This window comes from Nelumbo nucifera, chromosome 7 (assembly GCF_055504915.1).
Source record: "Nelumbo nucifera cultivar China Antique chromosome 7, China Antique-T2T, whole genome shotgun sequence".
Classification (NCBI taxonomy): Eukaryota; Viridiplantae; Streptophyta; class Magnoliopsida; order Proteales; family Nelumbonaceae; genus Nelumbo; species Nelumbo nucifera.
This window is the reverse complement of record NC_142655.1, coordinates 15104617-15121729: the sequence shown is the minus strand read 5'-3', so window position 1 is coordinate 15121729 and position 17113 is coordinate 15104617. Positions and strand designations below refer to the sequence as shown.

Sequence of the window (17113 nt, the reverse complement as noted above, 5' to 3'; positions counted from 1 at the left end):
AGCTTAACATTAGGGGTACTTCAATAAATTTGTCCTTTTAATTTTTAACATGTGAGTTCGATCTACTACCCATTAAGTGTTCCAATTTACTATAGGTAGAGATGTGGGAATAGATCGTTGGTAGCATATCCAAGCCAATTATTGGCAAAGTAGGCAGTGGTGACAATGGTGAAAAATTTGTACCTAGGGAGATCCATTGTTGCCTACTCTTCCTAACTTCAACATCTCTTTAATCTCAATAACTGCACCCTTAAATTTGTTAGTGATTTAATTGATGGGTCTAGCACATGGGAGGGGACGTTGATGTTATGTTTAGGGGTGAGCAAATGGGTATGTTCAACCCGGAACCGAATGGAATTGATCTCGAACTAGGCATGAACCGACTTAACCCTATCTATTACAGGGTAGGGTTTGGTTCCAAATTCATGGAACTGATCCCCAGCAAGGTCGATTCCAGGGTCTAGGAGTTTACTCGAATCGACCCAATAAACTGGTCTTGGTTGGCCTTGGTAGGATCAGCCTTGGAACTGAAACTTGCCTTCAAATAAACCCCAAAATATTCCTAAGGATGTGAAGATTTGAACCCAAGCACTCATGGTTACAAAAGCCATGGTCTCACTTTATCATGGAGTTACTTAAGTGCTTTGATCATTTGTTTTTATTTTAATATTTGAATGTTTATAATAAATAATGTATAAGGTAATATTTACAAAATTTAAACCATAATAACACATTTTGAGCCATATATTAATACATCATGATAATCTACATATTAATTTACTGAATTTAATCAATAAAGATAATATAAGTTTTAAACTATATTATTATTATTATTACTATTATTATTAGGGTAAATCTAATAATAAGTTTTAAACTCCCTTTAACCTTACATACGGTACCGAGGCAGTCATCCCAGCCGAGATTGAAGTCCAATCGCTGAGATCAAAGGCATACGAAGACAGAGCAAATGAAGACGAGCTACGTGCCAACCTCGACCTGCTAGACGAAGTGTGGGACCTCGCATACATTAGGACCGCAGCCTATCAACAAAGGATAGCTTGGTACTATAACGCCAAGGTAAAAAAGCGAACTCTCCGCGTTGGTGACTTGGTTCTTCGCAAAGTTATGGTGCTAGAGCCCGACGTTGGCAAGCTCGGTCCGAACTGGGAAGGGCCCTACCGAGTAAAGCGAGTACTCGGGGAAGGAACATACGAACTCGAAACCCTAGAAGGGAAACAAGTACCTCGGGCGTGGAATATCATCAACCTAAGACTATATTACCCGTGAACCACCGAACTGAGTGAACCGCGAGCCACTCCCTTCTAGCCTTAGGGCCAATCCGCCGATCTAAGCGACAACCTCGGCAGCACGAGGTCCAGTCACCCCCCTAGTAGGGGCAGACTCCAGGAAAACAGTTTAGAGTGACCACGCGTCACTCCCTCTAGCCTAAGGGTCAATGCGCTTGGTTAACTGAAGATCAAAGGCTTAGCACGCCAAAGACCAAAGGCGTCTCGAGAACAGACGTTTTGACTCCTAGCCTACCTCGGTATACACTACTAGAGGTAAATGCCAACCTAAATAGCCAAGCAGGCAGATCGGGCACGCGCCTTACTATGCCTACCTCGGCGTATGTCGCCAAAACCAGATGACCACCCCTACTAAGTTCGGGGTGACAGCGGTAAAGGGTCGCTCACCTCGGGAACCAGATTTACTAACTCAACAGCTCGGGTAAGGCAAACACTCTGGCAGAAATAAATCACACAAGCGCTTAATAGGATATACATGTATACTCTCATTGCATGAGTGTAATTTCATTACAGAATCCCAAGTATAAGGAAACAAGAAAAGAAAATACAAGTATACACATAACTACTTGGAAGGCTTATCAACCTTACTCGGGGCCTCCTCGGGGGTGTCAACTGGGTTGGTAGTATCGGCCTCCTCGTTGCCGCCCTCATCGTTGGAGTCTAGGTCCTCCACGGCCTGACAAGCCATGTCGTCGGTAATTTTATAAGTGGTGAAGGCGCTTATGTCAAGGTTAGGGTATGCGCGCTTCATCCACCACCTACCGAGCTTGAACCCCCTACGGTAGGCCTGCGACATCACATCGTCAAACATAGACGACTTGATATAGTCGATGAAGGCTTGGACCTTCGCCTCTCCGAGAGCTTCATCGAAGATCTCGGTCTTCTCCTTGATGTCAGCTTTGAGGTACTCCACCTCGTGCTCCAAGACCCTCTTGGCTTCCTTGAGCCCCTACACCTCGAGCTGCGAAGCCCTTTGACACGCATTGAGACTCTCCGCTTCGAGCTTCAAGGCTTCCTGACCTGCTCTGAGCCCGTTCACCTCGGCCTTCAGCCTATCCCTCTCGCGGGCCAGCTCCTCCTTCTCCAACACTAAGCTTTGATAAAGCTCTTCTGGGCGGTAGCGTCACTTTCCAACTGGTGAATCTTGCCCCAAGCTACCCTCAAATCAGTGTGATCCGCGCGAGATGACTCCTCCGTAGCCAGAGCATGCCTCAAGTGTTTGTTGGACTGAAAGGTCAGTGCGTGCACAACAGTGTTCACCTGGCAGAAGGAGGTTGGTCAATACTAAAGAAAGAAGAAGGAAAGAAAGGAGAGAGAGAGGGGGCTATTAGGGAGTGAACTCACCACCATGGCATGGGTTGCAGCGCGGGCCCCGAGCTGACCAGGAGAGAGTTCGGCCCAATCTACAACCTCCACGGTGATAACAACCCTCTTACTTCTTTCAAGGCTGATATCGGGATTCATGATGCTCTCTGCCTCCTCCTCAGTCCCCGAGCTGGATGCCGCCGTATCCGCGGCACAATGGGCTGACCCCTCAGAAACCTCGACAGCAGCCCCGGCAGGATTTGGGACCTTGGCAGCAGCCCTGACGAGATTTGGGACTTCAGCGGTAGCCTTGGCTGGCTCGGCGATTGACTCTACCGCCGCTTCAGGCCCCCGAGGTGGTAAGTCCCCCTCCAAGTCTATCACGGGAGGGGCATTAGGGAGCTCAGGCTTCGAAGAGGGGACCTGCGGGAGATCGGGTTCAGGGGTAGGGGTCCTTGAGGGTTCCACGCGCGCCTTCTTGGCAGCCCGCTTCTTCCTCTTCTTCATCTGACGGAGGAGCCTCAGACCGATAATCCTCTCTTCCTCCATAGGACCTGCAACAGAGCTCGGCGTTAGTAAAATTCGAAGACACTAGGCTGATTGAACAAAACGCTAAAGTGGAAATCGACCTACCCAGGCTCAAATCGGCCTGAATGAGCTTTTCTTCAGCAATGTAGTCCCTGTGATCGAACCCGGCCTGAGCCCATGAATGAAAGGTCTCCCACGTCTTCTAGTTAAGAGCAATGCTGGGAGCTTGAGTGGCCACCCTCCAGTTGGTAAGGAATGGCCACTTCATGCTGCTCCGGACTACAAAGTAGTCCTGCTTCCAAGCCGGGACCTTGCTTGGGAACTTGTGTAGCATTTTGAAACCTGGGCGAGGGGACAGATAGTAGGTCTGCCCATGCTCGGGTGGAGTGCCAGAGGCACACTTTTTTATTAACAGGATGGAGCAAAGGATATCTGCGTCTAAATGGAAGTTTTGTTCGGAACAGAGGGAGATAGTCCCGACCAGGTTCCGAATAGAATTGAGGTGGAGTTGGTCAAACGTGATGCTGAAGAGCCTCAACACCTCGGGAATAAGGTGGTGGAGCGGGAGACGAAGTCCACCAATGAGTTGTTCCCTGAAGATCACAATCTCATCTGGACCGTGCTCCCAAGGGAAGTTGCCGATGGGAAGATTGTACGAGTACTCCTAGGGTAGGTTGAATTGCTAGATGAGGTGCTGAAGCCTCTACTGCGTCATGACAGATGGACTGAACTGGTCTGGCACCCGACCTCGACGAGAGGTAGACGCCAGTTTGCCCGAGGTCACCCGAGCCTCGTGGGAAGGACGGACGACAGCAGGGTCACCCCGACCCGAGGTACCCACCTCAGGTTCGTCTAAAAGACTATCCCCGCTAGACATAGAAGGGAATGAACTGGGAAAAAAGGAGAAAGGGAAGCTCGGGGACTCACCAGGAAAACGACGAAATCGGACTAGGAGACCCGAGCTGAAGACCCCAAACGGGAGCTCACGGTAGACGAAAGGTACTTAGTGGCGAAAGAAAATGACTAGGGTCCCCTGTTATTTATAGCCGATGGGCCTGTGCGCCAATGGCCAGGATCGAAGCGATCTAACGGTCCTCAAGAAAACCGGTTGCGGGACTCTCAAGGCGAAATCAGTTTAGTGCGTTTTTTGGCGTCCGCGAAGTCTAAATCGCGTGACGTCTGCGCGTAAGCTGTACGCGACCCAAGTCTTCCTTCCGAACGAATCGAATGCCAGAGCTGTCCACCCAACGAGTCACCCGACAGGGTGGCACGAGAACCAAGCCAAATCCACCCGGCGCGTCATGAATTCTCCGCGTTGGGTCACCACCCCTAGCACGGGGAGTGGGGGCAATTGATGAAGGGTGATTTGGCCCAACCTCATAGCTCGGGGACATGTGTATATGACCTGGCCCAGTGTACAACTCAGCCTGACAACACGACCGCAACTCGACGGGAGAGACACGCTGAGTACAACGCTGGCCACTCGGCGAGTTAAGCAACTCGCCGGGGACTGACGCCTGGTCAATTTTGACTTCCACCAAGTGTGGAAGGTCCCAAGCTCTCCCAGGGGCCCAAGCTCCCTCTAAGGGGCCCGGAGCTCTTCCTTCCCAGAAAAGAAGCACCCTGGCTTGTGGTTAAGTGTCCCAAGCATCTCGGGGCAGCATCGTCCTCCCTCCCCCCAGTGCAGGCACCTTAGCACCTCGGTACTGGGACAAACCTGCCCCAGACAGTTCGGTGCGCAGTAGCTCGGTAGGCTATGGGGAGCCCTGTCTAACATCCGTACCCACCGAACCCAGTGGCAGGGCTTTGATCCCTCGCCAGGTGGCGTTCTGCCTGCTAGGCGGCGTTCTGTTTGCCTCCTCTGGAAGGCATGACACGTCTGTCACGCCCGTACCTGGCAATGGCAGTTTGTGGCGGCAACCTGCGCCTGCCACACCTGCCCTGGCAGTAATGGCAAGGACGATGGCGGTTATGCCAGGTATGACCAAACTCCAACATAAAAGAACCCAAACCCACACAGAGAAAAGGTATTGAAGCTTAAGCACTTTGAGCACTCTTACTCTTTATTCTCTTTGAGATTTCCTCCAGTTCTAACTTAGCCATTGGAGTGTTCCCACCGGGACAACTCCCCAGAAACCCTTCACTTTTTCCTTCCTCTCAGGTGTCATTCGTTCTAGTCAGAAACCAGGTCACAGCTAGCTAGGAGTGCCCAAATCGTGCAACATCATCCTAACAGAAAAATTTGTCTCATAAGGATAGAACAATGTGAAGGAGAACTAGCATAGTTCGATTCCCACATATTGTACTTTATTTATAAACCATAGAGGGCCACTAGAGTCCCCTCCATGTCTATATATGATTCGTAATATAATTAGGATTAAGTTGATGAGAATCTCCCTCTTAATCCAGCCCAAAAACTACTAGAATCTTTTTTTCTAGTGAAACTAGTCAAATCCTAATCATATTAGACTATCTAGTTGACAGTTTGACTACGATGTTTATATGAGACCTTGAACTGATCATTAGCACCTTAATAATTAAGGAAATAACATTTTCTAAATGGTAGACTCCATCTTATATGACATGGAACCCATAACTTAATGAGAGAATGCTTCACATAAGCTAATGGGTCCGGTCCCTTAATGTTTTAATTCGATCAGGCTTAAGTACTAGGCCCATTAAGTGTCTAAATACTTAAAACACTTAGGACCCATCATATAGGCCTAAATCTATTGGTTTAACCCATTATATAAGAATTAAGTCAATAAAAACCAATTTATTACTTGTAATTAATCTCTCTACTAATAATACTTGACATTACATTAGGGAAAGGAATTTTTCTCTAATTATCTTTATGACATGATGTCCAACTCCAACACCAATGGATCCTTTATTAAGGATGCATATAATCCTATAACTAGCAGATTTAAAAATTTAGAGAGTTGTACAAAGTATTCTCTATGTCTTAACATAATAGCAAATCTTATGACATTGATCATCATCAATTGACATATCATCCTTAAATATCCTAACATACCTAGGTATTTGACCCCAAAAGGTCTTACTCATTCGCATATCAATGATAGAAAAATTTGATATTCAATCTTATATTAATATTAAATTTATGGATTAAAAGCAACACCCAATTATTCCGCTTGTCACAAAGCTCAAGAACAAACTAGGTTTGGTCTAGTTCAATGTTTCTCGTAAACACTTGTACTCACACATTTTGTTACAATCTAAATAATTGAGACTCATTGCTCCACTACCTTTGGTAGTGTGAGAATGACAATCTTGTTAGGATAAGTCTATCTATTAGTTGTGATAACTTAAGTTCATATTATAATGACTATATGGTTTCATACAAAATACTAATATGAGCGGGATTTATCAAAACAACCCGATGTCACATGAAATAAATGTTCTTTTATTTGTAACAAAGATATGTATGATACATTAGTTAGAACTAAGGGCATAGTTTCAGCAACGGTCAAAAACTTTTGGAGAGATTTTAACAATATATGCAAAATTATATTGGAAAGGGAAAATTTCTTAAAATACCCCTAAGTTTTAGGAAATTAACTTACTCACCCCTACTATTTAGAAATTGATTTAAAGTACCCTTAAGTTTTCTAACATTTGACTAAATTCTCTTTTTTATTAGCACCTGTTAATTGAGAGATGGAGAAGACTATTTTACTCATCATTCTTCTTTAATTTTCAAAATGTAACATTTGAATAAGCTTGCCAAACCTACTGCCTCGGACCCATGACACTCAACATGGATCCCAATCCAAGACCACCAAACCTAATCTCTCATAGATAAGAACAAAATAAAATAAAATAAAATAAAATCACAACTCAATAATAACAAAAATGATCTTAACCCTTGTTTGTAATAAATCAATGATCTCCAACACTAGTCGGTTCACATATGTCAAATCACAAAGTGAGAACAAATGAGTAACAAGTAGATAGAAATTAGAAAATAGCATTTGAAGATACAAATAACAGAAAAGATAGTTTAACTGGATAGTGCTTCTACCAAAGAACAAAATTTTGAAGGACAAAAAGATAATGAAAGAGGGTAGAAAAAGAAAATATGTAAAATAAGGGCAATTTCATAGTAGGCTTACTCACCTGGGTTTCATGAAATATTCGTCAAATCCAAAATATCCAATCATATAGATGGGGATTGTGTTCCACTACGAACACCACTTTTTGCCCTTCAGATCCCAATACAGAGTTCACCATTCTTTGCTCACATATCTCTTTTTGTTTCAGCAGAGTGCAAGACAGAGAAACCTCCACCATCGTTGGTATATATTAGATTATGTCAGGGTCTTCGCAGAATACCTAGAAATTTGAATTTCTTTTTGTTCTCACTGATATACAAAACATAAGAAGACGGCTGGCCAGGGGGGATTTCTAACTCTATCAATCCTATATCCTCTTCATTCTTCTCCTTAAAAGTTCTGAAAAGAAACCTTCTCAACCTAAAGATTGTGTCTCCTTAAAAGTTGAAACGAAACCTTCTCTACCTAGACCAACATCCACACCTAACATAAGGACAACTGATTTAAGGTAGTCCAGAAACAGAACTGGGTACAAAGATATATGCACGGCTGTGTGTGTATGAGAGAGAGATAGGAAATGTGATGAGAGTTTTAATGACGAACAATAAATGTTAAAATTTCAAAATTTGTTGATGCTAGGCTGAAATCTCTTTTAGAGTTTGTTGAACAATATTTTGAAATTTAAAGAATAATGGATGGCAAAATCCACTGTAAAAGGATAATTCTGGGTTTTAAAGAATTTTCTATGTCACGTGCTGTCATATATGAACAGATTATGATGAAATATTAATGAACACTAACAGGCAGGGGAAGATTTAGTCAAATGTTAGAAAACTTATGGATGCTTGTTAGAAAACTTATGTATACTTTAAGACAATATAATATGTAAACAGTAGGGTATAATTAGATTTGCCTTACTCAAAATTGATAAAAAATATGGAGTCTTCTCAAGGTCACATGTCATGTTGCCAAATCTTGGTGGGATGACTATGAAAAATTGATTTGGAAATCTCTATATGGAAGTTTGGGGTGCAGCCTGACATCTTAATGTGATGGAATCTCATAGTAGTTATTGCCATTAATTTCGACGTCCAAAGGCATAATATAACTACATTTTCGACATGCTCTAACTTTAATTAATTAATGCAGATGATCAAACAGAGTATTAATGCAGGCTATAGTACATTGTTATCTTTTATTTTTCATGCTCTGTTCATACTGGTTTGGTTCTAATTTAATTTGTGTATTGGGTCCTCGGTTCAGAATGAAGCATCTTTTCTTAAATGGGTTAGCAGCTGGATGTCTTCTTTAAACCCTAACATGGAGGGGGAAATGCTAAATATCTTTGCAGAATTTTGGTGATTGCTTGGTGTATTTGGCTCTCAAGGAACAACAAAAATTTCAACCATGATAATTCTTCTCTGGCTGATCGATGTTTTGTGTATATCCAGCAGGATTCTTCAGCGGGGCTCCACTTCTCTTCAACTTGAGTTACCGTGTATATCCATCCTACTGGGGTGCACCAGGTTCACTGCTCTAGATCCCAACTGTCGCTTCTCTAATCACTATTAATCCAAGACAGATTACATCAAAGTTCCTTCGTACGTGAGTGAGTTAATCACTGAGAATCAACTAAGCGAGCGCGAGAATGGAAAGAAGACTTCGTGAAGCATCACTAAAAGGGAGCGTAAATTCTTTGATTGGATTGATCAAAGAGGACGAGCTCATTCTTGATAGAGTGATTGTGGATTGCTCGGCGGAGACTCCTTTGCACATAGCAGCAATTCTTGGGCATGTTGATTTTACTAGAGAGCTTCTACGCCTTAAGCCTGAACTTGTTTTCGAGCTTGACTCACGACGACGCACACCCCTTCACTTGGCATCGGCAAAAGGATATACTGAAATCGTAAAGGAGTTGGTATCGGTTGGGGCTGATGCTTGCTCCGTTCGTGATCGTGATGGGAAAACCCCTCTTCATTTAGCAGCAATGAAAGGCCGAGTAGATGTCCTCAGAGAGCTAGTTCGGGTGAGACCCGAAGCAGCTAGGGTCCGTGCCGATCATGGGCAGACCATTCTACACCTTTGTGTGAAGCATGACCGATTAGAGGTGCTGGAGCTATTGTTGAGCTTAGTGAGTGACGATGAGTTTGTGAACTCCAAAGATGACAGTGGCAACACTATCCTCCATATTGCAGTGGCTAATAAGCAGGTTGAGGTATGACATATGGGTTGGTATCATGTTCGTTCTTCTTTATTTATTTTTATTGATCATCAACTTGTTCGTCTTGCTATATATGTTAATTTCCCGCAGACTGTAAGATATTTGCATGGCAGAATAGCAAGTATAGACAGCAAGGATATTGAAAACAAGCTGAGAGCTTCAAGAGATGGCGAAATTAAGATAGTTAACCGATGAGCCCTTAGTTACACAAGATAAAGGCCCGTCACCAGCAGTTCAATCACCTGCGTCGCGATGGAAAAATTCTAATGAAAACAAAAAATGGATGGAAAATATGCAGAGCAGTTTGATGGTGGTGGCTTCACTGATTGCAACCGTGGGATTTCAGGTGGGAGTTAACCCTCCAGGTGGTGTCTGGCAAGAGACCAAATACTTCAACGAAACAGCTGGTATTTGGCAGCAAGACGAGAAGGATATAAATTTTGACTTGGTGTATTATGACCATGTTTCGAAGATACGGTTTGCAGGAATGTCTGTAATAGCTGATGAAAGCCCATATGAATTCCGAGTAATATTGGGAAGCAACACATTAGGTTTGTTGGCCTCTATGAGCATAATCTTATTGCTCAGAAGTGGATTACCAGTGAAGAGTAGGATATTTATGTGGATGCTGATGGTGATCATGTGGGTGGCCATCTCTTCAATGGCACTCACGTATGCGTTTGCCATATCGTACATGACCGCGGTTATAGAATGGTTTAGCACTGTTGTGCCGCTACCGAAAAAAGTATTGGTAAAAGATGATATTAGCACCTATTATATAACGTTATGGACGGTATATGGGTGGTTTGGGTTGATGGCTCTTATCCTCTTCAGCCACTTTGTTCGATTGCTGTTGAAGTACTGGAAGAGAAGATTATACAATGTTGGTCCATTGCTGTTAAGGGGGCCGACAAAGTTAATTGGAATGTTTAAGAGGAGGAGGATGAACGGCGGAGTGAGCATCTGATTTCAGGGTTAATACTTTATTGTGCCTCATTTGCCATATATATATATGTCATTGATGTTTTTTTATTTTTTAGAGGATCTCAATACTTTGCCTTACTATTTTATCCTAGAATAGATTATTTGGTACATTTGAACTCAATTTGTACTATTTCATTAAAAAAAATTATTAAATTCAAAATAGTATTAAAATCGTATAAAAAATTACTAAAACATATAATAATTATGAAAAATAGTTAATAATTAATAAAGTAACCCGATAATGCAAACTGCGTGACCACAAAACACTAGAACAGGGAGTTCTTTCCCTAAAAAAAATGCAATTATGGGATTAAACTGGTTTCAACGAGATGGTTTTGAAGTTGCCCAATTGTCTTCTACCAACATATTTCAAGGAATCTAAAGATGGGTTGTTCCCCATATTCGATAAATTAAAGAAAATTACAAAATTAAAAGAAAAAAAAAACTCCAAAGAAAATGAATCTGGGTCAGTTCTTCTCCCCAACTACATTTGGTTAATGATAAATGTTACAGAGAATCTGGGTAAAGCAAATCAAACGAAAATCATTCCTGTTTATCCATATACCACAAAGAAAACAAATCCAAATGGTTGAATAGCATAAATCCAAATAGTTGAATAGCATAAAACATTCCTGTTTATCCAACAAGCATGGCAATAAAAAAGAAAAAAAACTGAAGATTGTGAGGGTTTTTGAGGGAGCTTCTTCAGATTCAGTTCGAAGAGAAGGTTCTTCAATTCGAAGCAAGAGAGCAGATTTGGTTCGAAGTGAAGGTTCATAGAGAAATGGCGATGGAGCTTGCTTGCAGAGAGGATGGCGGTGATAGAAGGAAATGAGGAGAAGGTTTATAAGGTTTGAAAAGCTTTGTATGGCCTAAAGCAAGCACCTCGGGGATGGAATAGCAAGGTTGATAAATATTTCCGTAAGAATGGATTTGAAAAAAGTCCAAATGAGCCGTCACTCTATATAAAGAAGGAAGGTATACATGATTTCATCCTTGTTTGTCTTTATGTTGATGATTTGATTTATACAAGTAACAGCCCAAAATTGTTGAATGAGTTCAAATTAGCAATGACTAAGGAATATGAGATGACTGATTTGGGGTTAATGAGATACTTTCTTGGGATTGAAGTGAAGAAATGAAAAGGTGAATTTTTTATGTCCCAAGAGAAGTATGTTGATGATTTGTTAAAACTGTTTCATATATCAACATGTAAACCCCTAGCTACTCCTATGACTATCAATAAAAAGCTGTCAAAAGAGGATGGAGCAAAATTTGTAGATGCATCAATCTACAGAAGCCTTGTTGGTTCCTTGATTTATCTCACCAACATAAGGCCATATATTGTTCTTGTTGTGAGCATTGTTTCAAGATACATGAACAAGCCAAGTAAGATTTATTTTGGATCAGCAAAGAGAATACTTAGATATGCGAAAGGAACCAAGAACTTTGGGCTGAAATATGAAAGTGAGAATGACTGCAAGTTGATTGGATTTTCAGGTAGTGATTGCGCTGGTTCCATAGATGACCGAAAAAGCACATCTAGATATGTTTTCTCTTTGGGAAGTAAAATAATCTCTTGGTCATCAAAGAATCAAAATACTGTAGCACTCTCTTCAGCTGAAGCAGAATACATTTCAGCTACTAGTGCATCTTGTGAAGCGATTTGGCTTAGAAGACTTTTGAAAGACCTTGAATTTTTGCAAGATGGCCCAACTACAATCTACTATAACAATACTTCAGCTATTGCAATGACTAAAAATCTGGTTTTTCATTGAAGAATAAAACACATTAAGCTGAGACACCACTTCATTAGAGAGTCAACTGAGAAGGGAGAGATCGAATTGAAGTTCATCAAGACTGAAGATCAAGTTGCTGATATCTTCACCAAGCCCCTAGCTTCTAAAAAATTTCTGAATTTTAGATGTCAAATGAAAATTACAAATTAAGAGGGGGTGTTGAAAAGTTAGAATGGTAATTCTATAATTTTTCTTTATGTTTTGTCTTTTGTATTAAGTGGGTTGTCTTGCGAGATGGTAGTTGTCTTGGGAGTTGGTAGCTGAAAAGTCTTCAGTGTAAAAGTGAAACTACTTTATATTTCTTATAATCCAAAGCATTTTGGTAAGACAGTTCAAGGAAGCTAAGAACAAGAAAACCCAGAACTCTACGTGAACTTCTTCATCTTCTCTTCTTCTCTCCATTTTCATATTCCTCTTATCTTCTTCAGATTCTTTTGGTTCTTCCTTTAATTTTTCACCACCACACTTCCGTTCCTCTAACAAAATGAGAGGGGTAGCTAAGCCACATGTTTGAGATGAACTGAGTTGACTCATTGAGTTGTGAGAGGGAAAGAAGATTCATTCATTTTCTCCACCTGTAAGAAGGGAAAAGACTAGACATTCCTATCCAAAATAGGTATCGACCTTGGAATTGCATATCGTCCTTTGCATTTGGCTCTCATCCCGAAGAACCACAGTTGTAAGCCATCTTTTGTTTTGTGATAAATCTACTCAAACTATCACCTAAGTTGGCAATGAGATGAAAGATTTCTTCAGTATTCCAGAGGTGGAAGAGAAGCTAGATACTATTAACAAACCTTCCAAAGAGTTTCTATCTCGGGTGGCATTGATAGTTGGCCATCATGTAGATAGGTAAATCTAATTTCTAGAGACAGAGATGGAACCCAATTTGACCAAGAAAGCACCACCTCTTGAGAAGGTGTTAAACCAATTCCTATGTTATCTTCAAAAGGATACACTCTTTCTTTCCAGCATGGGTAAGTCCCTAAGTCTTGTTGGTATTGTCTGTTGTAGTGGCTTTTCTAAGGCAAAAGATTGAATAGCTTGTTCAAAGGCCCTCCAGCTCCAATCTTTAGTCTCTTCTAGGATACAAATGTTGAGGTGTAAAATAGGCCATTCTAGGCCGGCACAACCACCCACTCCAGGTGAAAAATTTGGGGGTTGGCTCAACGGCCCACAACTTAGGCCCACCAAAGCTATTTATTTAAAAAAAATGACGAAAAACTTAAAATTTTAATTTTATATGAATTTTGTGTATAAAATTGCTTATATATGCAATAATTAAACAAATTAGTATAATAAAATTAAAAAAGTATTAATTTTATCAATATATTATATACGTTATATTATTATATAACTATAATACATAAAAATATATATAAATATATAAATATATATATGGGTCGTGCTGGGCCAAGTTCGTGCCGAGCCACGGGCGGCACGACCCGATTTACACCTCTATACAAATGCTTTTGTTTCTTTATGTAAGTTATCAAACACTTACATGAATAAACCTTTACCCATCTACTCCTTGGCAACAAAAACGCCAAATGTTTTTGTTGATTAGATTTTTATGAGATGTGGCTATTGAATTTTAATCTCATTAGAGATTAAATCAAATGGGGTTTGGTTGATTAATTACATGAAAAACACACCTACATAGGTATTTACAAAAATAGTTTTTTTTTTCTTACTAAAACTAGTTTTCAACATATCCCACATTGAAAAATTACTAAACTTGTTTTAAGTTTTTAAATAGGAGCTTATTTACACTCCTTAAAAATATTAGAGGAGAGTATGGACACTTGCTACCATGCAACACGTGCGCACGTGTGTGTGCGGCACAATGAGCTCTTTAGAGGCACATTTTGCTCGTGCACACCCACATGGTTGGCAAAAAAAGGCTTTGACTTTTGGTGCGAGGCTGACTATTGATAGTCATTAACTGTTAACTACCTTTTAACAGTCACAATTTTTGTTCAAAGAGCCTTTTTTGAACCGGCACCTTCCTCTGCTTCATGACTCTTTAGAAATTACTTAAGGAGCATGCATCAAGCAAATTAAAACAAGTTTTTCGAAAATCACTCGTCTCTCTCAATTTGATCTACTACTACCTCATAGAAGGTTTCTTTGGAGACACTTCAACTTTATTGGTTCCAGATTCTCGCCCAAGGCTTTATTGTATCATAGGAATGGATTTGCTTATAACCCATCAACAAATTCAGTAAAATTGAGTGGGGGCAAATAATATTCTAAAGATAATGTCTTTAGACATGCCTTAAAGTTTCTCCTCTAAGTTTCAGTGACCCTAATTCCTAATAATTTTATAACGTTATTTTACAATGGAGGTGGAAGCAAGCATAACTTTGATCAAGATGATGAACCAAGATCTTATTCGACTTGACCAATTCAATGAAGAAAATTTTAGTCAATGGCAAGACAAGATGATATTCTTTTTTACCACACTGAAATTGTATTATCTCCTAGATCTGAATTTACAACCTCTTTCCCTAAACCCACCAAGAAAGATAGTAAAAAGTTAAAGAAGGAAAGAGCAAAACAAGAAGAGGATTCACTTTTGTGTTGAGGACATATATTGAATGCCTTATCAGACCAGATCTACAACTTCTAAAAGGAACTTTCATCTCCAAAAGAAATTTGAAAGGCTTTGAAATTCAAGTACAAGGTGCAAGAAGTAGGTATATACAGATGTCTTATTGTAGAATGACTATAAGTGCACATTGGAGCAAGTTCACAAACTACAAGTGATAGTCAAAAGAATTCAATCTCTTAACACCATTCTTCCTGGATCTTTCCAATTTGGAGTAATAATTGTCAAACTTCCACCCTCTTGGAAGGAATACAGGAAGAATCTTCTATACAAGGTAGAAGGACTTGTCTTAGAGCAAATTTAGTAATACCTTCATCATTTTGAAGAAAAATCTTGGATTAGAGATAGTAGGGATTAGACCATAGCCGGAATGCTGAAATATAAGGCAAACTTTGTGAAAAACCGATCGAAGAAAAGTAGTCTTGTATTACAAGTAAAGATAAAGGATAGGAACTTCAAAAAAAGCAACAAAAAGAAAGGATCCCATTATGTTTGTGGAAAGAAGGGGCACTATGCCCAGGTTTTCCAACATTAGAAAGGTGGAACCAAATCCACAAATATGGTAGAAGACAATTTAGTGGCCATGATCACTAAAGAGAATATGGAAGAATCATCTTCTAGATAGTAATTTGGTTCAAAAACCACAATGCATGTCTACAAGGACAAGTCCTTGTTCAAAACTTTTGAAGAAGTGACTAATGACCAAGAAGTAAGGATGGGAAACAAAACATGTGCCAAAGTTGTTGGAAGAGGCAACATGGAATTGAACTTTATGTCTAGAAAGACACTTATTCTCCTAAATGCTCTCCATATTCTTGACATTAGGAAGAACTTGGTCTAATAAACATTGTCTACAATAGGGGATTTAAAGTTGTTTTTGAATTTGACAAATTAATCCTGTCAGCCATGCCAAGATTTATTAGAAAAGGGAAATTGTTGCAATGGTATATTCAAATTGAGTATTAATAAAGGAAAATATTTTGCTTATATTGTTGGTTCTTTCTCTTTATGGCATGATAAATTAGCACATTTGAATTTTAGATCCACAAATAAATGAGTAAATTTGGTTTAATTATTTATAGTAACGAATTAAATGATAAATGTGAGATATATGTAACATCTAAAATGGCCAAGAAAATTTTTCCAAGTGTTGAGAGAAATTCTTAACTTCTAGAACTAATTTCATTATAACATCTGTGAAATCAAAAGTATATTAATTAAAGGAGATAAGAGATATTCATAACTTTTATTGATGATTTCTCAAAATACACCCATGTTTATCTTATGAGAACTAAGGATGAAACCTTTGACATGTTTAAACAATACAAAACTAAAGTTGAAAATCATTTGAAAAAGAAAATTAAAATACTTAGAAGTGATAGGGTGTCAAGTACTTTAATAATGAGTTTAATTCCTTATATGAAAAATTTGAAATAGTAAATCAATTCTCTATCCCTATACCCCTCAATAGAATGGCATGATTGAAAGGAAAAATAGAACACTTACATAAATGATAAACTATATGTTGATGAAAGTTAATGTACTCTTAAACTTCTAGGGAGAAGCACTCCTAACAGCCTACCATTTACATAACATGATTGTTTCTAGAGTTAATAATAAATGTTCATATGAATTATGTATAGGAAGAAAGCCTAACTTAACATACCTAAAAGTGTGGGGTTATTTAGTATATTACAGAGTTACAGATCCTAAAAGAACAAAGTTATGACTTAGAGCAAAAAGAAGTATATTTATTGGAAATGCAGAATATAGCAAGGCCAACCTACGGGCTTCTAGATTTGGAGTCCAACATAATTACTGAAATTTGAGATATTGAATTATTTAAAAATAAATTATTTCTAAACCCATAGAAAATGATAGAGAACTAGGAAGATAAACTTAGATCTTAATACCTATTGGTAATGATGAGACTAAAAGTAGAAATGACACAACTGTAACCCCTTTAGTAAAACCTAGAAAAAGTCCAAGACAAAGAGTAGAAAAACACTTGGGTCTTGATTCTATCTCTACTCAATTTTGTTAATTGGTTGAGGTTAATAAAGAAAAAGTTTTAAATAAGATACTCATTGTACTAAACATTGAAAATGAACAAAAAACCTATAATAAGGTCATGACCTCTAGAGATGTTACCTTTTAAAAGGCAAATAACATATGGTTTCTAGTAAACTTGTCTCTATGATCAAAACCAATCAAATGTAAATGGGTGTTTAGAAAAAAGTACAATATAGTGACTACTTTGACACCTATATACCAGTGAGCAA

The 17113-nt window shown here is 39.6% G+C and overlaps 1 protein-coding gene and 1 pseudogene across 1 annotated transcript; both read left to right on the top strand.

Moving 5' to 3' along the window:
• Positions 1 to 8287: 8287 nt before the first annotated feature.
• On the top strand, positions 8288 to 10424 carry LOC104607872 (uncharacterized). The gene is made up of 2 exons (XM_088892234.1): positions 8288 to 9431; positions 9622 to 10424. Exons 1-2 carry the CDS (start codon positions 8865 to 8867, stop codon positions 10402 to 10404), a joined length of 1350 nt encoding a protein of 449 aa, XP_088748360.1. The 5' UTR covers positions 8288 to 8864; the 3' UTR covers positions 10405 to 10424.
• Positions 10425 to 11653: 1229 nt separating this feature from the next.
• Positions 11654 to 12199, top strand: LOC148790202 (secreted RxLR effector protein 161 pseudogene; annotated as a pseudogene).
• Positions 12200 to 17113: the final 4914 nt, after the last annotated feature.